Genomic DNA, 25526 nt, shown 5'->3' on the forward strand with positions numbered 1-25526 from the left:
GGAAGGAAAACAGAAAGCAACTTTAAAAACTACATCTCTCTAACTGAATTAACATAACAGCATGAAAATATTTCCTAAGAAACAACCTAATGCTTTAATATACAGTTCCTCCCATTTCTAAAAAGGAACAATTGACTTTTAATCTTTCTCCCCACTCCTGAAGCACCTCCTCTGTCATGTCTGCTCTAACAGCATGTCTGCGTTCTAGTGCAATATCAATGCTGGGCTAGAACAGGGTCAATTCCAACTCCTCTACTGCTGAAGGTGCCAGGAAATTTTAAGACTCACTCATCATCAGTTTCCCACTACAGTTAGTTGCTGAAATTTAAAAAAGAAAAGGAAGTCCCCAACACGGATCCATATTTACTCTCAGGGTTCCAAACCTGTCAGTTTTATTGGGTCAAAGAAAAAAATACCTCTTTAAGAAATGGATTAAGAAATGGAGAGACCTCTGGGTTAGGATGGTCTGGATGCTATGTTATGTACGTGTACATGAAGAGGCTAAAAGGTTTAATGAAAAAGAATGCCCTGTTGTTGAGACTAAAGCATAAAAACAGCAAGGAAATGAAAATTGTCATTTTTAAGGTAAGATCTGCTGCAATGGTTAATCTGCACTGTCAAGTTGACTGATTTAGGATCCCCTAGAAGACTGGTAAACCACACCACTGACTGTGGGCGAGGGCATTTCCAGGAGTAACTGAGAGAGAAGTTGTGAATATGAAGGGCACCATTCCATGAGCTACGACCCTGGATGAAATAAAAAAGGAAAAAGGAGGCCAATAGAAGGACCCTGTATTCCCATTTCTGTTTCCTATCCTGACACAGTGTGAACTACTCTGCGCATCTTCCAGGCCACGATGGCTTGAACCTTCTGACACTGAGCCAAGACCTTTCTTAAGTTTCTTAAATTGTGTGTATCAGATATTTTGGTCACAACAACCAAAAGCTATCTAATACTATTGTAATTCAGTTGACTTTTTTAGGGGTGAGGAGTCAGCCTTCCCCTTCTACCACCCTCTGCGTTCACTGGCAAAAAGGAAAGGATTCAGTACTGTCACTAAATATATCTCAAGGGATCTATCCAGTAGAAACATAACATTCTTCTTCCTTTTTTTTTTTTTTCAATGTAGGATTTCACTCTAGCCCAGGCTGACCTGGAATTCACTATGTAGTCTCAGGGTGGCCTCGAACTCATGGCGATCCTCCTACCTCTGCCTCCCAAGTGCTGGGATTAAAGGCGTGCGCCACCATGCCTGGCTAGAAACACAACATTCTTATTTCTCTGATCAGTTAAGCCCTCCAGTGTCCTCTCTCATTTTTCAAACAACTCAGACATGAGCTGAGTGATCCAACAGCAATGTCCTGGCACTAGGACTCCCACTCTATACTGCTTTCCTACCTGTAACCATCACTCTTACTCAATTAAGAAATCAGCCTCTGACTAACTTACTCCGTTTTACGTTTACTGAGTGTTGTAATGAAGTAAGCTTTAGTTATACAAAGCACTCAATATAAACAATCAGCAAGAAGTAATGTCTAAAGCTAAGCAGAACACTTGCAAAACCAAGGGCAGTAACTCCAGCACTGTATTATATGTTTGTTTTTAACATATACATTGTTAATTTATTTGTAAGCAGAGAGAGAAAAAAAATGGGCACACCAGGGTCTCTTGTCACTGTAAACAAACTCCAGATGCATATGCCATTTCGTGCATCTGGCTTTACACAGGTACTGGGGAATCGAACCCACACCTCAGGCTTTGTAAGCAAGTGCCTTTGACCACTGAACCGTCGTCTCTCTGAATCCTGTGCTCTGTGAAAATCTTACTCAGATATAATTTCACTTTAGCACAGGCCAAACATGTGTCTCCTTTATCTACAATTAGCTACAGTGAGAAGTGCTCTTGCATGACTGACTTACTAATGGAGCAAATTAAACCACAGTCACCTGTCATTTGATGGATTCAGCCAGAGTTGTTCAGAAGTTAAACAGACAGACAATAAATATCCTCCTGAGAGAGGGGGCTGCTGGGATTATGCTTTCTACTTATTTGCAATGAGAGGAACAAAATCAACTGACACCAGGCTCTGATAGCACTGAAAGTGCTTGGCAAAGAGCTTGGTTACTGCTTGAGAAATTAGTAGTCTTGTAATACAGTTTACCTTTTGGCTAAGATAGTGATCTGAGATCTATCCTTACAACCAAAGCCCAGGCTAACAAACACAAAACTATCAGATATAACAGCAAGCATATTAACACACAGCAACAAAGGATTAAAATGGAAGATAAACAGAAAAGCAGAATAAATTCATAACAATATTCAAGCTTTACTTTTTAAAAATTTTAATTTATTTATTTGAGATCTACACAGAAAGAGACAGAGAGAGATAGAGAATGGGCGCACCAGGCCTCCAGCCATTGCAAACAAACTCCAGTTGCATGCACCACCTTGTGCAACTAGCTTATGTGGGTTCTGGGGAACTGAGACTCAAACCGAGGGTCCTTAGGCTTCACGGGCAAACACTTAAGTGCTAAACCATCTCTCCAGCCTTCAAGCTTTGCTTTTTAAGACAGATTAGATTAAAACCTTACTCATAAAGGACACATATTGACTCCTATGATAATAGGGCTATATTAAAGATTAAAGTAAATTTTCATCTTGGTAAACTCAGGCAGCACTTTTTTTTTTAAAGAGAAGGTTGACTCTACGATTTTTCTAGAAACAAGTAGAGAAATATTGTAGTATATTTTAAATGAATGATACCATTTTTATTTATTCAAACATGCTGGCATCTGCATAATATCCTGAGACAAGTGCAGTTAGTACTAAATTTGGTCACTGATATTTTGCCAACACTTAAGCCATATTTTTAAAAGCCAAAGTTTTTCTACATTTGTCTATTTTCCATATGATACACTAGAAACAAGAAAACCAGCTTTTTATCTTACTTTTAAACTATTTATTTAAGAGAGAGAGGCAGACACACAGAGAGAATGGATGTGCCAGAGCCTCTAGCCACTGTAAATGAACTCCAGATGCACATGTCCCCCTTATGCATCTGGCTAATATGGCTCCTGGGGAATTGAACCTGGGTCCTTAGGCTTTACAGGCCTTAACCACTACGCCATCTCTCCAGCCCAAAAGCCAACTTTTTAAATGTACATTTCAGAGTGCACTACTGCTTAATAACAGAATGAAGAATAAAATCTTTCACACTGTTGGATGATGCTTCACAGCCCAGCAAATCTGGAATATACCTCATTTAGTGTTTCCTACAATAAGCTGCCCTGGCTTTTATTTATTTATTTTTTATTTATATTTTAAAAGGTCTTTAAAAATATTTATTTGAGAGACAGAAAGAGAGAGAGAGAGAAAGAAAGAATGGATGCACCAGGACTGCCAGCTGCTGCAAACAAACTCCAGACACATGTGCCACATTGTGCATCTGGCTTACATGAGTCATCGGGAATCAAACCTGGGTCCTTTGGCTTTGTAGGCAAGTGCCTTAACTGCTAAGCCAGCACTCCAGCCCTACCCTAGCTTTTATCACTTTCCACCTCAGTTTTGTTTTAGAGTAAGGAGTGAGGAGCCTGGCAATCACCCAGAACCTAACCCACCAATCACCAAAGTGCCACGTCAACCTTTTACCAATGTTCTAATAATCTGAAGGCCGCTGGAGAGCTGGCTTACTGGTTAAGGCACTTGCTTGTGAAGTCAAAGACCCCAGTTCAATTCTCCAGGATCCACATAAGCCGGATGCACAAGGGGTGCATGAGTTTGGAGTTCATTTGCAGTAGCTGAAGCACTGGTACGCCCATTCTCTCTCTCTCTCTCTTTATCTCTCTCTCTCCATCTTTCTCTCTTGCTCTCAAATAAAAAATAGAAGGGTTTTTTAAAAAAAAATCAGAGGGTATGAAATTATGGTTTTTCCCAATCCTATGTTTTGTAATACTTTACTTTTATTTGTTTGTGAAAGAAATAGAGAAACAGAAAGAGGCAGATATGCAAGAGAATGGGCATGCCAGGGCTTCCAGCAGCTGCAAACTCTAGACACATTTGCCACTTTGTGCATCTGGATTACGTGGGTCCTGGGGAATCAAACCTGGGTTGTTTGGGTTTGCAGGCAGGTGCTTTAACCACTAAGCCATCTCTCCAGCCCTATGTGGGTATTTATATTTTTATTTTTGAGACTCTTAGCTCTACTAGAAACTTTACAGGATTTTAATCAGATGACCTGATGGTTCAAGAGGTTAAGAAGAAAATTACTATAGCCAACTAGTCAGAAATGATGTGGCTTGGATCACAGTGGCAATAGTGACAGCAATGAGAAACTTTTAAGCCAAGGCTGACAGAATTTGCTAATGCTTCAGAGGCAGTGTGTATGTTAGGAAGAAATCAAGGAGATTTCCTCAACTATAAAAATGGAGCTGCTCAGAGTGAGTATTATAGAGCTATATATAAATTACAGGTCACAAGTTTTGTTTTGTTTTGTTCTGCTTGCTTCAAACCCAGGAAACTCATATCTTTTCCCATTCCAAGTTGGCTGTAGCATTTTCCCCTCCTATAATACACTCCCAACACTAAGTAAATATTTATATGCACTTAGGGTTTTCAAGGACCTCACTTTTCATTACTACTGAAAACTCAGAACTACTGCCTATTTCTGCAGGACAGAGAACTAAGTTACCTCTTAGTGTTTTAGAAATAAAAAATAAACTCAAAAATCTTCAGTTCCAGTTCTTTTGTCATATGAAATCACTTTAAGGAAAAACAATGGTGTGTGCGTGATGTGTGTGGGGAGGTGCACATGTGCCACAGCATATGTGTGGCGGTCACAGAACAACTCTTGGGTCAGTCCTCATCTTTCTCCATTATAGGCAGGTTTTTTCCTACTCTGCTATTGTTCTCTGCTGCACTCGCCATGAGCATTCAGGAAATTCTTCCATGTTGTTTTGCCGTACATGCCTGTCATAGCTCCCGGCTTTTTATGTGAGGCCTGGTGATAGATTCAGGAACTCAGGCTTTTAAGTGTGTCATTTATCCACTAAGTCATCTCTCCAACTTACTCTTAGATTTTAAAACTTAAAAAAAAAAAAAAAAAAGGGAGGGAAGAAAGAGAGGGAGGGAGGGAAGAAGGAAGATTTTCTGCCTGTGTATGTTGTGCAAGTATATGGAGGCCAGAACACAGTCTTGTGTGTGTGGCTATCAACCACTTGAAACGAGGTCAATCTGAAGTTGGAAGGCTATAAAGTGTCAAATACAAATTGGATCTTGAACACAGCTCAAAAAAATCCCTAAAAATAATATTCCAATAACTAAGTTATTTTCAGCATATATCTATGGTAAAGCATAGATGAGCCACATTTTCAGATCCTCCTCCAACTGCCCCTCCACTGTACAGGCTCCAGTTCCACGTGTGGTATGTGAAGATGGATCAAGTTTTGCTCTGTTTCTATGAAACTGCTCACCTGACACTTCCGTGCACTCACAGGGGGAAAAACAAAAACAAAAAACACTGACTGTTTATAAAACGACTGTATTAGTCACACAAACTGTTTTACCAAATATCAGGAGGTAAATAACTGACAAGATTTTAAAAATTTTGGTTTAATCCTTTTTTAAAAAAATATTTTTATTTAATTGACAAAGAAAAAGAGAAAGGAAAAGAGAGAGAGAATGAATGAATGTACCAAGGCTTCTCGCCATTGCAAACCAACTCTAGATGCCTGTGCCACCATGTGTGTCTGGCTTACAGGGGGTCCTGTGGAACTGAACCTGGATCCTTTGACTTTTGCAGGCAAGTGCCTTAGCCACTAAGTCATCTCTCCAGCCCTAGCTTAATCCTTTTAATCACAGTATAAATGGGTCAGATTGTGCAAAATTCTCCCAAATTAACATAAATATAGTATGGAACAATTTAAAATGTTCTTATCATGCACAACAATTGCTTACAAATGAAAACAGGAAGCTAACAGCCATTTTTCTCTGCCTGTCATATTTGTAACATGTGACTGAAGCTACTAAATTTCAAATTAATTTTATTTACAACATCACAACAATGCTGGAGCTACTAAATTTCAAGTTAAGTGGAAGGTACCTGTCTCCCACCTATTAGCAAAAATTGATTAATAGTGTTTTTAATGCCAATAGGGAATTGCTGTATACCTCTGGTAACTGAGGTGGGAAATGGGGGAAGGATTTGTTTGAAATAGACACAATTCATAAAACAAATCCAGTAACAGATCTTTCAGTCATTCTCATACCCTGGCATCAAACACTCACCTTGTTAAAATGAAGATTACTGATGTTTCACCCTCTGGTCGAGCCAGAGCCTAAATAAATACTTCTATTCTGCTTACCTACTTATCTATCTTTGTGCCAATACCTCAAGGTTTTGATTATTTAAGCTTCTTAAGTGATAAGGTAAGCTACCTTTTTCAAAATTGGTAGAACTGGCTAGTCAAGATCCAGAAAAAAATCCTATTATTACGCTTTTAATTAGAATGGCACTGAATTTCTGATCTTAACACAGTAAGTCTTTCCATTCAAGGATATGACAGAGCCCTTCATCTGTTTTGCAGGTTTTTAAGTTGTTCTAGTTTGTTATGTCTATTATTGACTCATTCATAATTTCTTTTGTTTTTCATTGCTAACATTGACATATAAGCATTATCTATTTGTGGAAGGGATACAGGACCAAAATAAAATTTTCATCAAAGTGCCAGCCAGAATTTCACACTAATAGTTAGGAAAACAATGCCTGACAGTATCAAATGTTATGGAGTGGAATGATAAAGTTTCTTGTTGGGAAAAATGTGAGCTGGCATAGTATGAAAAAGTTTTCTAGTCCATTTAAGGCTGTGCATAAGTTTTGAACCTACAATTCCATGCTGTGCAATCTCATGTACCCATGGAAAGGAACATTATCAGAATGTTAGTGCAAGTGGTATAGCAAAACAAAAATCTAATCCAAAACAAACAGAACCACCCTGGAAATAATGAAATGTCAACCAACAAAATGGATAAACAATGGTCAGTCATAAGAAAATGCTATATAGGAATAGAAATGAGTGAACAAATTAAAGCATCTGGTATAAAATGAGAATTTTTGATGAATACTCATTAAGAACCACTATTCTAGGCTACATGTGGTGATGCACACTGTTAATCTCAGCACTTGGGAGGCTGAGGTAGGTGGATGGCTATGAGTCTAAGGTGAGCTGGGCTACAAAGTGAGGTCAGCCTGGCCTAAAGTGAAACTGCCTGGAAAAATATCACTATTCTAGATCAAAGATTAACATATTGAACAGATAAAAGGAATATTTACTGTGTTTAAATTTAAAGTAATTACAGAGGAATGTGAACATACTTCTTTCCTGACATACAGCAGGGGAAAAGAAACTGGCCTAAGAAGCTGCTACTGCAAAAGCCAAGAACCACAAGAGTCTAAGGAACTGAGTGGGAATAAATATATCTAGAGTGGACTGATGAATAATGTATGCAATCAAAGCTGAGGCTAGGACAATGATGATGATGGCTTGGTAAGGGTGGTGCCAGTGAGAGAAGTGGGTAAGTAGATATTAGAAGCAAGCACCTAGTTTGGGGGATGGACTGAACATGAGATCATGGGAAATATTGTCAGGTAACGTGAAAGAAACAAGAGCCAAAGTGGGTCCAAGAGAGCAATCAATGTGATAGATTTAAGACAGAAGACTTCCAGGCATAAAGAAGAGACCAAGTGAGCTAAGAAACTAGAACTGCTCTGTAGTCATACAGCAGTGCTGAGCTGTAAAGAAATGGTTAGGATCACATCCTATGTGTATTTCATTCTCATGAACTCATCACATACCCTGGAAGAAGGGGGAGGTGAAAAATACCATGGACAAAAACAGCTTCAGGCAGCAAAGATGAACTTCCAAACCAGATACAGTAATGGGAGGAAGGAAATTTATTTGAAGCTGACAGATCTAAGGGAAGTTCCATAATGGCAGAAGAGCTGGCCCGCTTCCACAGGCCCAGGCAGAAAGGAGAGAAAAGCCTCAAGCCACTACAAGCAAGCACACTTCTGAAACTCCATTCAAAGCCTCCATACTTTGCATATCTTTACGCTGAAATTCCAATCCACCCCACTCCTTAGGGCTGGACCCTAGAATCCACCCACAGTGATACCTCCTCCAGCCAGGTGGCTGCATATCTAAATTACAAACTTTAGTAAGATCCTGAATATATTCCAAGCAAACGGAAGTAAGAAACAAGCAGGTGTAGCTATAATAATATGAGATAAAACAGACTTCAAGCCAAAAGTAATCAAAAAAGACAAAGAAGGCCACTTCTTACTTATCAAGGGAACAATACAACAAGAGGATATCATAATCATCAATCTTTATGCACCAAACACAGGTGCACCACAATTCATAAAACAAAACCTACTTGCCAAGAAAACAGAAATAACCACCTACACCATAATAATCGAGGACTTCAATACTCCACTATCAGCAACAGATAGATCATCCAAGCAGAAAATTAACAGGGAAGTGAGAGAGATCAACAAAACCACAGATCAATTAGACCTAACAGACATCTACAGAACATTTTACCCTAAATCCACAGATTACACATTGTTTTCAGTAGCCCATGGAACGTTTTCTAAAATAGATCATGTACTGGGTCATAAAGCCTTCCTCCATATATTTAGGAAGATTGACATAATTTCCTACATGATATCAGATCACAGTGTTGTATTGCTAGAAATTAATAGCAAAAGATGCACCAGGAATCCCACGAGCTCCTGTAAACTGAACAACACATTTTTAACCAATAAATGGGTAGTGGATGAAATAAAAAATGAAACTGCAAATTTCTAGAATTGAATGACAATGAGAACACATCATACCAAAACTTATGGTACACAATAAAAGCAGTCCTTATGGGAAAACGCATAGGACTAAATACAAATCAATAACATAACCATCCACCTAAAGACACTGGAAAAAAAGAAGAATCCAACCCAAAGAAACTCCAGATGGAAAGAAATTATTAAGATAAGAGCAGAAATTAATGAAACTAAGAAAACAATTAAGAAAATTGATGAAACATACAGCTGCTTCTTTGAAAAAATAAACAATATTGATAAACCCCTGGCCAATTTGATCAAGCAAAAAAGAGAAACATTACAAATTAACAAAATTAGAAATGAAAAAGGAGAGATCACAACAGATATAAGTGAAATTGGGAGAATCATAGGGACTTACTTCAAAAACCTCTATTCCACAGAAGTGGATAATATGGAAGAAACAGATGAATTCCTGGATACATACCACCTACCAAAACTAATCTCAGAGCAGATTAATCTACCAAACAAACCTATCACACCCATCAAGATTGAAAAGGTAATCAAAATCTCCCCAAAAAAGAAGAGTCCAGAACTTAATGGTTTCTTAGCTGAATCCTATCAAACCTTTATAGAAGAACTAAAACCAATTTTTCTGAAGCTGTGCCACACAACTGGAGAACAGGGAAAGCTCCCTAACTCCTTTTACAAAGCTAGTATCACCTTAATACCAAAACCAGAGTAGAGATGCCACAAGAAAACTACAGACCTATTTCTCTGATGAACTTAGATGCAGAGATCCTGAACAAAATCCTTGCAAACCAAATTCAACAACATATCAAAACTATTATCCACCCTTATCCCAGGAACGCAGGGTTGGTTCAGCATACAGAAATCTGTCAATGTGATACACCACATAAATAACTTAAAACACAAAAGCACATGATCAAAACATTGGGGAGAACAGGCATGGACAGTTTATATCTCAACATAATAAAGGCTATATATAAAGCTCCTAAAACCCAAATACTCAATGGGAAGAGACTGAAGGAATTCCCATTGAGATCAGGAACAAGACAGGGGTATCTACTCTCACCTCTGCTCTTCAACACAGTATTGGAAGTCCTAGGTCCAGCAACAAGACAGGAGAACAAAATAAAAGGGATACAAATTGGAAAGGATGAAGTTAAATTATCCCTATTCACAGATGACATGATTCTATACATAAATGACCCAAGAACCTCCATCTCAAAACTCTTAAAGGTTCTTAATTCCTTCAGCAAAGTAGCAGGATACAAAATCAACACACAAAAATCAGTAGCCTTTCTATATGCAAAGGACAAAGACATAGAGAAAGAAATTAGCGACAATGCCCCATTTTCAATAGCAACAAAAATGATAAAATACCTTGAATAACATTAACCAAGGTTGTGAAAGACTGATATAATGAAAACATAAAAACACTCAAGAAAGAAATTGAGGATTTGAGAAAATGGAAAGACCTCCCATGCTCTTGGATAGGCAGAACATTGTGAAAATGGCAATCCTAATGAAAGCAATACACAGATTTAATGAAATACTAATAGAAATCCTAACATTTTTCTTCACAGACAGAAAAAATGATCTCAAAATTCATATAGAATGTCATAAAGACTCAGATATCCAAGCACATCCTCAGCAAAAGAAATACCTCTGGAGGCATCACCATACCTAATTTAAAGCTATATTACAAAGCCATAATAACAAAAACATGGTAATGGCATAAAAACATGATTATAGACGAATGGAACAGAATCGAGGACCTGGACTTTGGGTGAAGTAACTATAGCTACTTGATATTTGACTGAGGTCTTAACTGTAGACTGGAAAAAAAGGCAGCATCTTTAACAAAGTGTGCTGGACAAACTGGATAACCATATGCAGAAAATGAAACTAGATCCACACATCTCACCATGAACAAAAATCAAGGCCAAATGGATCAAAGAGCCTAACATAAGACCAGAAACTCTGCTAGTACTGGAAGAAAAAATAGGAGGAACTTTCCATGATATCAGAATGGGAAAAGGCTGCCTGAACAAAATTCCAGTAGCTTAGGAAATAAAACAATCACTCAACCACTGGGATCTCATGAAGCTGACACGTTTTTTCACATACATACAATAAACAGAGTCAATAGATTACCCACATAATAGGAGAAAATTTTTGCCAGCTATACAACTGACAGAGGCCTAATTTCTAGAATATACAAAGAGCTCAAAAACCTAAACAATAAAAAGTAAAGCAACCCACTCACAAAATGGGGCAGAGAACTGAATAGGGAGTTCTCAGAGCAAGAAATACAAATGGCAAACACACACTTAAGAAAATGTTCAACATCCCTAACCATCAGGTAAATGCAAATTAAAACTACTATGAGATTTCACCTTACCCCAGTAAGGATAGCAAACATTAAAAAAATCAAATGAAAACAAGTTCTGGTGAGGATGTGGAGAAATAGAAACCCTCATTCACTGGCAGTATGAATGTAAGACGATACAACCACTATGGAAGGTAAAATGGAGAATCCTAAAAAGGTTGACTAAAGAATTACCAAGAGACTCAGTTATTCCCTTACTGGGAATCTGCCCTAAAAACTCCAGGCCTCAGTTCAGAGAGATTTACTCAACCATGTTTATATAGCTGCTCAGTTCATAACAGCTAAGAACTGGAATCAACCCAGATGTCCATCATTAGATGAATGGACAACCAAGATATAGTATATCTGTATTATGGAATTCTACACAGCAGTAAGGAAAAATGACACAATGAAATTTGAAGAAAAATGTCGAACTTGGAACAGATCATTCTCAGAGAACTCACCCAATCACAAAAAGACAATCATCACATGGTCTCACTCATCTGTGGCTCCTAACTTGAATCTGCCTGAGATGCTTACATACTTAATAAGCATCTCAAGGACTGGACAATAGGAAGGATGGGGTGAGAGGGGAGGGTAAAGGGGGGGGTACACAAAACTGGACTCAAATGGAACTGGTACTATACAATCCTATATCCTGAAAGACAGACTAACCTTTATCAAGTCCTTAGAGGGAACACCTGAAGCAAAGGGCCCTGGAGAGGGTATGATGAAGACTAACCTTAATCTTCTCCTATTTCTCTCTCTCTTCTCTTTCTCTTGTACATTACCTATCTTTTTCTGCCTTGTTTTCCCTTGGCACTGGCCTATAAGTCCCAGTACCAGGATGCAGTTAATATCCACAATGAGCTGTTGATCAGAGAGCCCTACAAGGTTTACTAAAAGACACCGATTTCTATCAGAGCACCTGATTACCCACCAAAGGTTAGTGGTAAAACTCTAATGATGAAGACACCATATGCTGTTGGTACAGAATATGGAGACCTGGCTAGAATCTGGAAGAAAGTCAGTCCTCAGACAGTTTGTCCAGTGCCAGAAGGTGTTACATGAGTGCCTGGGGGAAAATGGCCAACATCTGTCCAAGCAACTCATGGTCTAAGCTACTCAGCAGCAAACAACCTGACGTGATGCTCACCCAAATACAATAGTGGCACACAGCCATCATGGGTAGCCAACTGCTCTTAAATTGGCTAATGGATCCACTCAGTGGAATGGAACCCATAGCTGAAACTGGGAAACAAGTTGGAACCATATCCAAAAAATGAGCCCGCTCTCCAATATCAAGCTCCTACCCATCTTGGGCTACAAGAGGGCCTAAACCTATAAAGTTCTCTCTAAAATAATAATGGTTATCCCACTTATCCAGAGCTAACTTCACTCTCCATTGGAGAATCTGCTCCTCTTTTTCAGATGGATGCAGAACCTGAGGAGATAATCAGCCCATGGCACCTCACCAGGGCCCCAGCTAAACTATAGAGGAATTAGGGAAATGAGCAAGAGTGCTGCTTTCTTGGTGAACCTGGTACCAGCACAATGTGAAGGACATAGACACAGAGAACACTCAACTCCTACCAAACCAGAGATCCAGAGACACAGAGGCTCTTAAGACCTCATTACTGAAGTAGACCTAAAATGGCTCAGGAAAATTGGCAGAAGAGAGGGTGGAAAGATTGTTAGAGCCACAAATTGGAACATTATTCAGAGAGATATTGTCTCTTTCCCATAACTGATGGCTGCCCCCACAATGTATAACCCACAATCCCCAACAAGGAGTGTCCCTGCAGAGAGGGTAGGACAGGGAGGAGGCTAACCATGGTAGTTTACACACTCAGTATGTACATAGCTAATAAAGAAAAAAAAAACCTTAAAAATCCTGAATATACTGTAGATCATCCACTTATTCAAATTACCACAGAGGGAGAGGCAAAAAAAAAAAAAAAAAAGGACAAAAAAAATGACCATTTCATTAAAGGGATGGCAGTGTGGGTGGGAGTGCTTCAAAAGCAATGATATAAACAGAAAACACTTGTCCTTGTTCTTGGTCTAGAGCTCAGCTACCCATGGACATTCATTTATACACAGCCCTTAGTTCCTGAGAGCTACTTCTAAAAGAAACAGGTTTCTATATATTCATTCTACTACAATTGGATACAAAAGTACACTCAAAATCACGTTCATTGTATTAAAGCAGTACAAAAGACAAGCTATTGTTAGTGCCTGGGACATAAAGCTATTAAACTTTTTAGATGGGACTGAAATGATTGTGGCATATAAAGACATTGTAAAGATTTTGAAAATAATATGAAACAGAAGTAGACATTCTTGCATACATATTTCCTTGTTAGTGTTATCAAGGTAGCTATTAAGCTAATCTTTTATTAGAGTAAAATTGTATAGTTAAAAGTAATACTGACAACATTACTTTTCATGGTTTTATGTTGTGCTGCATAGAGGGCATAAGCAATCATATAAATGATGAATAACCAGGGCAAACTGTTCCAAAGCCTATTAAAAATTAAAAGCTTCCCAAGACTGTTTTTACCCTCTGAACAAAAGATGAGAGGAGAGGTTATAAATCATGTGCCTGGCAAAAACTGTTATAATGATGATGGACACATTGTTTTCAAATGGCTTTAAATACTTCCAGTGGAGGTTTAACCATTCTGAAGGAATAAAAACCAGCAGATTCTTCAGAGACAACACTGACACAGGTTACATATAATGGTTAATTAAAAAAAAAATTTATTTATTTATTTATTTGACAGAGAAAGAGGGAAAGGGAGGGAAGGGGAGAGAGAATATGGTCACGCCAGGGCCTCCAGCCACTGCAAACAAACTCCAGATGCGTGTGTTCCCTTGTTCATCTGTCTAACGTTGGGTCCTGGGGAACTGAACCTGGCTGGGTCTTTGGGTTTTCCAGGCAAGCACCATAATCACTAAGCCATCCTTCCAGCCCCTATAATAGTTAATTCTATGTTTACCATCTTGACAGAATCACTCAGATTTCTGGTAAGGTGTCATGGCACATGCCTACAATGGTCCCAGCACTGGGGAAGCAGGAGAACAAGTTTAAGGCCAGCCTAAGCTATGAGACCCTGTCTCAAAAATAAAGCCTTACTTCTGGATCATTTATTTCCTAGAGAGTGAGCATGTGAACTGGTATACATGAGTAAAGCCACCTGAACTGTGGATGGGCCTCATCCACCCACTAAGGGGATGAACAAGTGGACCAAGGCTCAATTCCCTCTTCACCTTCCTGCCTGACTCATGAGAGAGTGGTATCTTCTGCCCATGTTTTGGGACTTCCACCACTGCTTTCCTGGTTCTCCAGCTGGAAGCAGCAGACAGTAAGCCTTAGCATTTATCATCACCCAAACAAATACCCTATAAGAATTCTCATTTTCTATCTTTTTAAAAAATAGGCCTGTGTGTGTTCATGTGTGCTACAGGTGGGTGTGCATGTGTGTGGAGGCCAGAGGTCTCTCAGGAACAACATCCACTTTCTCTCATTGGCCTGGAGCTCAGCAATTAAGACTAGATTGGCTGGCCAGTAAGCCCTAAGGATCGCCCATCTCCTCACAGCACTGGGATTACAGACATGGGCCACACCTGGCATTATAATGTGGTGCTGGAGATTGCACACAGGACCTTATGTTTGCTCTTTACCAGCTATGCTATCCCCCAAGACCATCCTTTCCCCCCCCCCCATCTTGAATATGGATTTACTAAACACTCAAGATAAAATTCTTAGGTTACTTCTATTCTATAATCATTTTCCCTGCTCTTCCATTCTCATATTCTATCTTGACAGAGGTACAGCAACTGGTGGATATACAGTTATCTTCGACAGGCATCTGCTATTGGTTCTGTTTCTATGGAAGATCCTAATATAATTGTAAAAAGTAAAGTAAAAATATTTCCTGATTAATAGTCCCTTCCTAGTGAAAATAAACTTCAGAGGAATGAGTATTTAGAAAGTTAATGTTTTGCCTTAGAAAATGAGACAAATTGTTCTGAATATGGCAGACAGAAAACAGCAATGTAAAAGAAAATAGCAATTGCCTTTTAAGAAAGGAGTGATTTAGAGGAAACTAGTAACAAAGGGGACCTACTCTTTTTATGGGTGCAGGCATTTGAAATCCTTCATCTTCTGACACATACTTATTTATGCATGTGTGGCAGAATTTTCTATTTTTTTTATTACTTCTAAGGCTACTGAATGACAGGCATAGCTGTGTGTTTGAAATACAAAGGTAAATAAAAATTATTCCATCTACACAAGAGATTAATAGGGTAGCTTCAGAGGTAAATTAAAACTAGTGTGCTTGAGAGGACAGTTTAGATAAAGGGCACTGTTGCAGTCCGGTTCGCATTGCTGTTAGAAATCACCCAACCAAGAGCTACTTCTGGGAAAAAGAGATTTATTTTGGCTTACAGGCTCGAGGGGAAGCTTCATGATGGCAGGGGAAAACGATGGCATGAGCAGAGGGTGGACATCACTCCCTGGCCAACATAAGGTGGAACACAGCAACAGGAGGGTGTGCCAAACACTGGCATGGGGAAACTGGCTATAAAGCCCATAAGCCCGCCCCAACAATACACTCCCTCCAGGAGGCATTAATTCCATTCTCAATGATGTTCATACATCCCCATAGTTCAAGATCTTTTAACTGAGCCATAATACCAAAATATAACCTCAAAAAACCCAGAATGGCACAGAATAAATATTCACACTGCAATAGATGGCATTGGGCATAGCAAAGAAACATTCAACCAATACACGATTTAAAACAACCAGGGCAAACATCAAACTCTGTAGCTTCAAGTCCAGCACCTCTAGCCAGTGACAAATCTTCAAGTCTGATAATTCTAACCAGCAACAAGTCTCTGGCATTCCAATTCCGCCCCTCCAGCTAGGCTACTCACAGTCCTGGAAAACTTCATCGGGGCTGGCAGCTCCTTGGCAGCCATCTCATGGTCCCGGCATCTCCACTGGGTCTCCACTGCAAGCCACGGTTCATCCTCATGGCCCCATGGGGTCTCTATGCAGGCAACCAGCAAACCCACTTCACACTGCCCATGGCCATTTCCAAAACACAAGACCGTGTTGCAAACTCAATGACCCTCTTTCCAGCATTTCTTATACTCCACGATACCAGGTAGGGTGCCAATTTGTTAATCCAGGGGGGAATAAAGCAGACTTTGAAGAACAGGACACTCCTTGAGCACTCAGACCCCTTCAAAAGAGTTGACATTCTTCTTGTTGCCCTAGCGCAGGTCAGCTAGCCCAGTCTCAAAGGTTGTTATCTCTCAGTTGCAGCTGAACGGGCAGCAGTTTACCCAAAGATTTTTCTTTCTGTGCCATATCCCTCTGCACACACCAGTTCATTTCTACGCTAAGCAACCCTGCACAACTTCTCAGGACATGGGCACAAGAGCAAGCTTCTCACACAAACTGCTAGCCCAGTCCAGGCACAGCTCTTTCTCACCCTCATAAACCAAACCTCACAGTCCATAGTTCTTACTGCCTTCAGGTCTTTCAGCTCAGACCAGAATAGTCCATCAAGCTGTACTTACAGCACTGCAAGGCATCTCTTAGGCCAAGGTTTCAAATCCTCCCACATTCCTCCCCAACCAGAGCTACTTCTGGGAAAAAGAGATTTATTTTGGCTTACAGGCTCGAGGGGAAGCTTCATGATGGCAGGGGAAAACGATGGCATGAGCAGAGGGTGGACATCACTCCCTGGCCAACATAAGGTGGAACACAGCAACAGGAGGGTGTGCCAAACACTGGCATGGGGAAACTGGCTATAAAGCCCATAAGCCCGCCCCCAACAATACACTCCCTCCAGGAGGCATTAATTCCCAAATATCCATCAGCTGGGGAGCTAGCATTCGCAACACCTAAGTTTATGGGGGACACCTGAATCAAAAACCTGGAGGCCTCCTGAGGAGCCGGAAAGCCTGGAGGCTTCCTGAGGAGCCGCTGGGTTTCGATCCACGTGGGTCTTCAGTTGATGTTGGTCTTTAGTCCGCACTGGTCTTCAATCCACGCTAGAAGGTAGGGAGCAGCTCCGGCAGCCAAGTGGAAGGAAGGAAGGAAAAAAGGGAACTCTTCTACCCAGAGCTTCCTTATATCAAGTCCCTCTCTGAGCGGGACCGCCCACTCTGGGGGAAGGGCTCAACCTGGGAGAAAGACCTCCTCCTTTAGTTGATCCTTCCTAGAAGCAGCCTGTGGATTACTAAACAGATCAAGTTGACAACACCTTAACTATCACAAGTCCACCCCTTGTCAACTTGGCATCAAATCATGTCTCCTTACATCATACTTAATTTCCAAATGAAAACAGTAACAAGCTCATAATTCCGCCTAACATCGCATAACTATCACACGTACAACCGGAACCGCAAAATCTTCCCCCCAACACAAGCTTAGTCTCTAATACAATGGGTCTAATATAAATTCAACAGTTTAGCTAATGATACAATCTTAATATTGGTGTAGATATAACACTCTGTTATCAAGGCAGGACAGAAACATTGCAATCACAGTCCTCGTTTCTGTAACTGATCACGTGGCCTTAGCTGATATTTGTAACTGCCTTCTTCTACTACCCATTCTGTATTCCCTCCACCTTCAGCAAGCACCTCAGCAGGTCTTGGTTCTTTACCTGGAGGGGTAACCCATACCTTCATTCCTGAAGGATCTGGGCCATTTATCACACTACTTCTATTGGGTTGTTGCAGTCGTCCATTGACTTTGACAACAGGACATGGTAACACTAACAGACGCCCTAAAGGATCTCCTGCACTCCAGGCATACTCTTCCTTACCGCCATTGTGGAGGAGCAGCCCAATTTCCCCCTGGTAATCTGGATCAATCACCCCTGCAATCACTGTAACTCCTTTCTCAGCCTGTTCACTCAAGGGCATTAGGAGCCCAAAGTGACCAGGGGGAAGTCTTAGCTTCCAGTTCAATAGAATGTTCTTTGTGTCTCCTGGCAAAAGCACTCCCCCCTCTGGGACCAAGACTTGTAGTCCAGCAGAGCGTAAGGTTGCGGGAACAGGAAGCAAAAATCTAGCTAATGGGTCACTTGGGGTGATGGCAAGTGGGACCATTCCCATTTCCACCCCTTGATTCCTGGACCCGTGAATCCGGGCTATAGGAGAAACAGTACCATATATAGGACGCTGATTCAGAGCATATACAGCCTGCTGGAGGACACTCCCCCAGCCCTCCAAGCTGTTGCCACCCAGTTGGCGCTGTAGCTGTTTCTTCAAAAGGCCGTTCCACCGTTCTATCAAGCCAGCTGCTTCAGGATGGTGGGGCACATGGTAAGACCAGTGAATTCCATGATCATGAGCCCACTGCCGTACTTCCTTGGCGGTGAAGTGAGTTCCTTGGTCAGAAGCAATGCTGTGTGGAATGCCGTGACGGTGGATAAGGCATTCTGTAAGCCCATGGATGGTAGTTTTGGCAGAAGCGCTACGTGCAGGAAAGGCAAATGCATACCCAGAATAAGTGTCTATTCCAGTAAGGACGAAACGCTGCCCTTTCCATGATGGAAGAGGTCCAATGTAGTCAACCTGCCACCAGGTTGCTGGCTGGTCACCCCGAGGAATACTACCATATCGGGGGCTCAGAGTCGGCCTCTGCTGTTGGCAAATTTGGCACTCAGCAGTAGCCGTAGCCAGGTCAGCCTTAGTTAGTGGAAGTCCATGTTGTTGGGCCCATGCATAGCCTGCATCTCTGCCACCATGGCCACTTTGTTCATGGGCCCACTGGGCAATGACAGAGGTGGCTGAGGAAGGAGGTTGACCACTATCCACAGAACGGGTCAGCTTGTCTACTTGATTATTAAAGTCATCCTCCAGTGAGGTCACCTTCTGATGAGCACTGACATGGGACACAAGTATCCTTATATCCTTTGCCCATTCAGAGAGGTCTATCCACATACACCTTCCCCAAATGTCCTTTTCACCAATTTTCCAACTGTGCTCCTTCCAAGTCCCAGACCATCCTTACAATTCTGTTTCTCTAGAACCACTCCTGGTACCAAAATCTGTATTAGTCAGGGTTCTCTAGAGGAACAGAATTACTAGAATGAATTATTTTATAAAGGGAATTTATTGGATTAGCTTACAGTAGTCCAATAGCAGTTGCAGACCTGAGAATCACCGAACCTGGTAGCTGCTCAGTCCACGTGGCCAGATGCCTCAGCAGTCCCGACCGGCACTGCAGATGGTGCTGGAAAACCTGGAGGCCTCCTGAGGAGCCGGAAAGCCTGGAGGCTTCCTGAGGAGCCACTGGGTTTCGATCCACGTGGGTCTTCAGTTGATGTTGGTCTTTAGTCCGCACTGGTCTTCAATCCACGCTAGAAGGTAGGGAGCAGCTCCGGCAGCCAAGTGGAAGGAAGGAAGGAAAAAAGGGAACTCTTCTACCCAGAGCTTCCTTATATCAAGTCCCTCTCTGAGCGGGACCGCCCACTCTGGGGGAAGGGCTCAACCTGGGAGAAAGACCTCCTCCTTTAGTTGATCCTTCCTAGAAGCAGCCTGTGGATTACTAAACAGATCAAGTTGACAACACCTTAACTATCACAGGCACCAAAAATAAATCACCTTAAGGAAAATTTAGCCTGGCCCCCAAATAGAGGAAGAGGTGGTCCAGGGAGCAGAAGGGACCAAAAGCAAGTGGAGAGTGAAAATAAGATTACATACTAGAGAAACTGTATTCAGCAAGCATTTATAAAACACCTACTTGGTGCTAGGAATTTAACTGGGAAGCAAGTACTCAATGAGATGAATGAACTTGGGAGGAGATAGAGGGTAGGTGTTGTAGTCAGTTTTCATGTTGCTGGGACGAACATCCAACCAAATACAGTTTTATAAGAGGAACGTCTTTATTTCAGGCTTACAGATCCAGAGTAAGTTCCATCAATGGCAGAAGAAGCTGGCTCCCATTCATTAATCTAAGCAGACACACACCACCAGAAGCCAGAAAGCACCAAAAAAGCAACAAGCAGGAACCCTGCCAGAGCTCAAACCTCTCTGAAATACCACCAGTGACATCCCCCTGTAGAAGGAGTCTGCCTGCTAGGAATTGAAGCTGTAAACTCATTTTAATAATACACCTGAGTTCATGGGGCCATATATTCAAGCTTCCACAGTAGGGGACTGGAGAGATGGCTTAGTGGTAAGGTGCTTGCCAGTGAAGACTAAGGACCCAAGTTTGAGTCCCCAGCATCCACGTAAGTCAGATGCACAAGATGGTACATGCAAGTTCATTTGCAAAGGTGGGAGGCCTGGAACACCCTCATTCATTCATTCTCTCTCTGCTTGCTTATTTCCCTCTCTGAAAATCATTAAAACAAGATATTCTTCAAAAAAAAAAATTAAATTAAAAACTAAAAAGATATTGGGGAGCCAGGTATTGTGGATCACACCTATATCCCACCACATAGGAAATGGAGACAAGAGGATCAGAAATTAAGGGCAGCCAGAGTGACATATCAAGTTTGGGGCCAGTCTGGGCTACATGGGGCCCTGACTCAGAAAAACAAAACAAAACAAAAAACCCAACAACAGAGCCACACATCAGGTTGGAGATGTAGCTCAGCTGATAGAGATCTTGTCTAAACTGGACATGGCAGCACAAGCCTGTAAACTCAGAACCAGGGAGTCGGAGGTAAGAAGATAAGAAATTGACTACTTCGGAAAAAAAATGTTGACACTACTATCAGCTTGTAATTTATCAATTATAATACAAATAGATATTATGTTGCACATTTGAATGCCATATAATTCTACAGGCTACCAGAGGGAAATAGTAAGCAGAAAGAAGTCCATGATCAAGGGAATGGTATGAGCCAGTGTGAGTTTTAGGAAGCCCACCTCCATGCCAGTACACAAACAGAAAGAGAGATGATACAGACAGAATAACAATTGGGAGGCTATTAACTAGGTAACAGGAACTAGGTAACACACTGTTTAAGACAGAAGTACAAAATGGGTTCAGTATGAATGAGAGATTGAATATAAGCAAGAGTATCTTTTCAATGGTCTGACAAGAGATGTGTGAAGGAAGACACCTGAAAGTGGTGGGGTTTCTTTGGGATAGGAGGTATACATGTGAAGGGATTTAAATAAAGAAAGGGCACCAGAAAACTCCATACGTGATGGCCAGAATGAGTAAAAATAGAAAGGAATAGAGGAGAAAAGCAATGCTGCAGGGATAAGTACAGTTCCAGGAAAGGAGACTATACAGCATCACACAAAATACAGAATCAAGTTGTTGAATCTTCAGAAGATCTTCTCCCTACAAAGTCTAAGACAATTCTGAGAAAGACAGACTCCAACCACACATTTACAAAATAATGACCCATGACCTATTACTGGTGAAGGATAAGGGCTTAGAATTCGGAGAATCCTTGACTGCAAACCCCCTACCCCCCCATCCCCACCCCCGCTCTGTTATCTTGGGCAATAATTAACTTTCCAAACTTCAGTTTTCATTCCATCAAACATTTATAAGTTGACTGACATTAATTTAAAAGTTCAAAATCCAAAATGCTGTAAATTCTGAATCTTTGTGAAAGGTAGCAACAACTGGGGAATTCCTCACCTGACTTCATGTGACAGGACATAATCAAAATGCAGGAGATTTCAAGGCCAGCATGGGCAACACAGTATGACCATCTCAAAACAAAACAAAGCAAAATGACAGATACAATAAAAGTGCTATATAAAATGACCTTCATATTAAGTGTACAAGTGCATATGAAATATAAATGAGTGTCCTGCCTTAGCTTGGGCCCCATCTCTAAGATGTGTCATGTGGACATATATTCATATATATATTTTTTTCATTTATATATATACATGAAATACAAATATATACAAACATGCCAAAAATCCATTTTTAAAAGCCCAAACTAGAAGCACTTCTGATTCTTAGAATTTGTAAGTGCCTGTAATAGCACTTACTGGTTCATGGGTGTGTGGGGAGCAGTAAGTGGGATGACGTACAGTATTTAGACAAGATCAGACACGTTCATGGTGGTATGGTCACAGACAACATATGGTATTTAGAATACTGCTGGCATACAGGAAGTAACTGGATGCTGGCAGATGTTATTAAAATAATTTTCACTGGGAAAGGAAAAACAAATCATTGAAAACTATTGCTGAGAAGCAACTCTGCTGTTGGAACCCAAGAGGCAAACTATTCAGTACAGAGGACACAAAACAACCACACCTTTCTAGATACTATATAGTACATTTTAACTGGAACCACTGTGAAGATGGAAATTGAAACACAACACATCAAAACAGAACTAGGTCTTTTTAAAACTAAGAACAAATAAAACTTAGGGCTGGGGATGGTAGGCTGTTTGTCTAGCATGTAAGAAACCCTGGGTTCTATTTCCAACACCACATAAATTAGATGTAGAGGCACAAGCCTATAATTCTTCCACTTGCGAGGTAGCCAAAGGAAGGTAAGAAGTTTAAGGTTATCCTTGCTGGCACAGTGAGTTCAAGGTTAGCCTTGGCTATGTGAGACTCTGTCTCAAAAGAATAAAAAATAATAATGAAACTTAGAAAGGAGCCCACTAAAAGTTTATACAAAAAATTTCTAGGGTTGTTCAAAGAAGCAGAAGAAATGGCCAGCAGATGGAGCCCTCCAGAATGTGTGACAGACTGAAGTTCACAGTGAAGAACTTCAAAATTTTGCCACAGCTGTAAGGTTTCCAACTTGCCTTAATGCTGATACTGATAGCTTGACCAGTCAATAGGTATGCTATAATAGAAATACTAGTGAATGCTCTAGCATATTTGATAATTCTAGTGTTGAAAGTGTACAATTTAAAGTGATCTGATTTTGATGTACTCCTGGGAAATAAGCAAGGGTAAGAAATCAGGCCTTGAATCACAAAGCACCCCCATGGAGCCCAGGCTAAATGAGCTCAACAAAGGCCAGGATGCCCTATTTTTTACTATTTTTTTAACTACCATGACAAATAAAATCAAAGGTTTTGTTATTACCCAACTTTTTCAACCTTACAAGAACTACTAGTTAGTTATGCAGATCTAGGCATAAAAGAAAACCAAAACTATTATATACAAAATAGTTGAGAGGTATTTTAACATTACTGTGTGGATTAACTATAGGCACCTGTATCTACATGTTTACGGGAAGCTGCTAAGAAACAGTATTACCAATACAAAGCAGTAAGTTAAAGCAAAAGATTCAAGAAAAAGAACCCAAGTTTATGGATTTACAGGACTGATATTGATCATTTGGTTTTATTTGCCAGCATTCACAACCAAAAGACTCTTACTCCAGGTGTCTGACAAAAACAAACACCTAAGTATCATTGTTTTCTATGACATAGCTAAAGACAACGTACACATTGATTCAGTAATTTCCTCCTGATAGTTCTCTATGCTGCCAAACTTGTGCCCAAGGAGTACAATCTACAAATGTAATAATATAATAAAAATACACTTTGTAAAATAATTGCGAAAATACAACAAAACAAAAAACAATCCACAGAATCCAGATGATGTGGTACAAAGTCAAACACAATTTAAGACTTTCCCTATCCTTTTATAAGAGTTGGAATTTAATACCTTCCAGGAAAATGACCAAAGATTGTGTGCATCTAGCTCTTAGGCAAGTCTACTTAAGTATTTTACAGATATGGGTGAATCCACACAAAAATCAGAAGTAAATTACACATGATTCTGGATGGCAGCATCAAATAGCTGTCATACCTCTCTGTAACTAACAGCTTGTAATCTGGTAAATCAAACTCCTAAACCACGCAGACATCTTCTAAGTGCTGACATTTCCATTCTAAGGACACATAGTATAAAGCCTTAGGTACTTTGTCTCAGAGGTGCCACAATGCCTAATGAATAAGCGACTGGTATTTTATGAGATCGCCATTACTCAAAGATTCGCAACTTTTCAGTTTGTTTATGCTTGTTATCTAATGCTGTTGGCCCAAAACTTAGCAATATGATTAAGAAACTACAAAATAGGTATCCTTTTTGCACAAAGAGGCTGAGAAACACTAACAACAAAATCAATGCTAAATCTATTTGTTCAGAACTCTGGGAAGTAAAAATGAAAAAACGAAGTAGTCATAAAACTATTCTGTGGACACTGTGAACAGAAAAATCTTAGCATTCCCCAGTTATACTTAAGTGAGGTTCAGAAATACTTTGACCTTATGTTACAGAGCATGTGAGCAGCAATTCCAAATCTCAGATTCCAAAATATGAAAGCGGGATGGGGGTCGCATGATAATATACCGCCCCTCTTGTCATTAGCACCAAAATCCTGAATGCCAAAAATAAGTCTGAAAACAGGCAACTAACTTTTCGCCCATCAGAGTTCATGAGTACAGGGAACCTTGTCTCACGCCAACATCTAGGGGACTTCCACTTAAAATACTTCTGAAGCATCAACTTTGGAGACAGATTTTCCACCTTTTACGAGAGGTTCAAACATAGCTATTCTAGCGTTAGCATTAAACCCGAACTCCGAGCAGGGTGTGTCCAGGTTGCGCCCAGGAGCGCGAGGGACCCCGAGCTTCCTGGGGAACAGATGCCTCCCGACAGCATCCTCGCTGGGAGCGGCAGGAGCACCACCCCGCGCGAGGAGGCCCGGAGCCCGATCCCCGGGGCAGGGCCTCCGCGATGATCTCCGCCCTGGAAGCCTGCTACGCGGAGTCCGGGCAGGAAGGAGCCGCCGGGTCGGCCCTCTCCCGGCTGACTTACCCTCCGCCGCCTCCTGCTCGCTGCAGCCGGCCCGCTTCCTTGCGGAGCAGCCCGAAGCACTGCGTCCAGCAGCAGTTCCCCATCGCATGCCGACCCGCCGCCGCTCCTCCTCCAGCCCCAAGCGCAAGCCCAGGCCCGGCAGCAGCATCCGCATCCGCGCGGCGCGAGCCGAAGGAAGGTTCGGGGACCGAGCACGGCCCGAGGCCGCCAGAGGAGACCCCGGAACAAAGAGGCAAGCCGTTACTGGCGCGGCCTCAGGATCGCCGCTGAGCGAAGGAGCGCCGGGCTGCGGGCTTCGGGCTGCCGCGCCGTCCGCATGGCCTGCTCGCCGCCGCCGCCGCGGGCCAAGCTCGGTGACCACCCCCAGGAGCCGCACGCAGGCCACACCCCCAGGCGCGCCCAGGCCCGAGCCCCACGCCGACGCCGCCACGCCCCCCGGACGCTCCTGAGTTCCCATTGGACGGGTTTCCACTTACGGCCCGCCTCTCCACGTT

The 25526-nt window shown here is 41.4% G+C and overlaps 1 protein-coding gene across 2 annotated transcripts in view; it reads right to left on the bottom strand.

Annotated features, from left to right (window-relative positions):
* The window catches only part of Ap1ar (adaptor related protein complex 1 associated regulatory protein), a 44401-nt gene extending 19104 nt beyond the window's left edge, over positions 1–25297 (bottom strand). The window contains exon 1 of one of the 2 annotated variants that reach the window (XM_004658519.2): positions 25033–25297. In XM_004658519.2, coding sequence (XP_004658576.2) covers positions 25033–25115 — 83 coding nt within the window. In that variant the 5' untranslated portion in view covers positions 25116–25297. The remainder of the gene's footprint in view (positions 1–25032) is intronic. The other variant, XM_045144414.1, reaches the window with a different exon arrangement.
* Between the last annotated feature and the right edge of the window lie 229 nt (positions 25298–25526).

Source organism: Jaculus jaculus, chromosome 2 (assembly GCF_020740685.1).
Source record: "Jaculus jaculus isolate mJacJac1 chromosome 2, mJacJac1.mat.Y.cur, whole genome shotgun sequence".
Lineage (NCBI taxonomy): Eukaryota > Metazoa > Chordata > Mammalia > Rodentia > Dipodidae > Jaculus > Jaculus jaculus.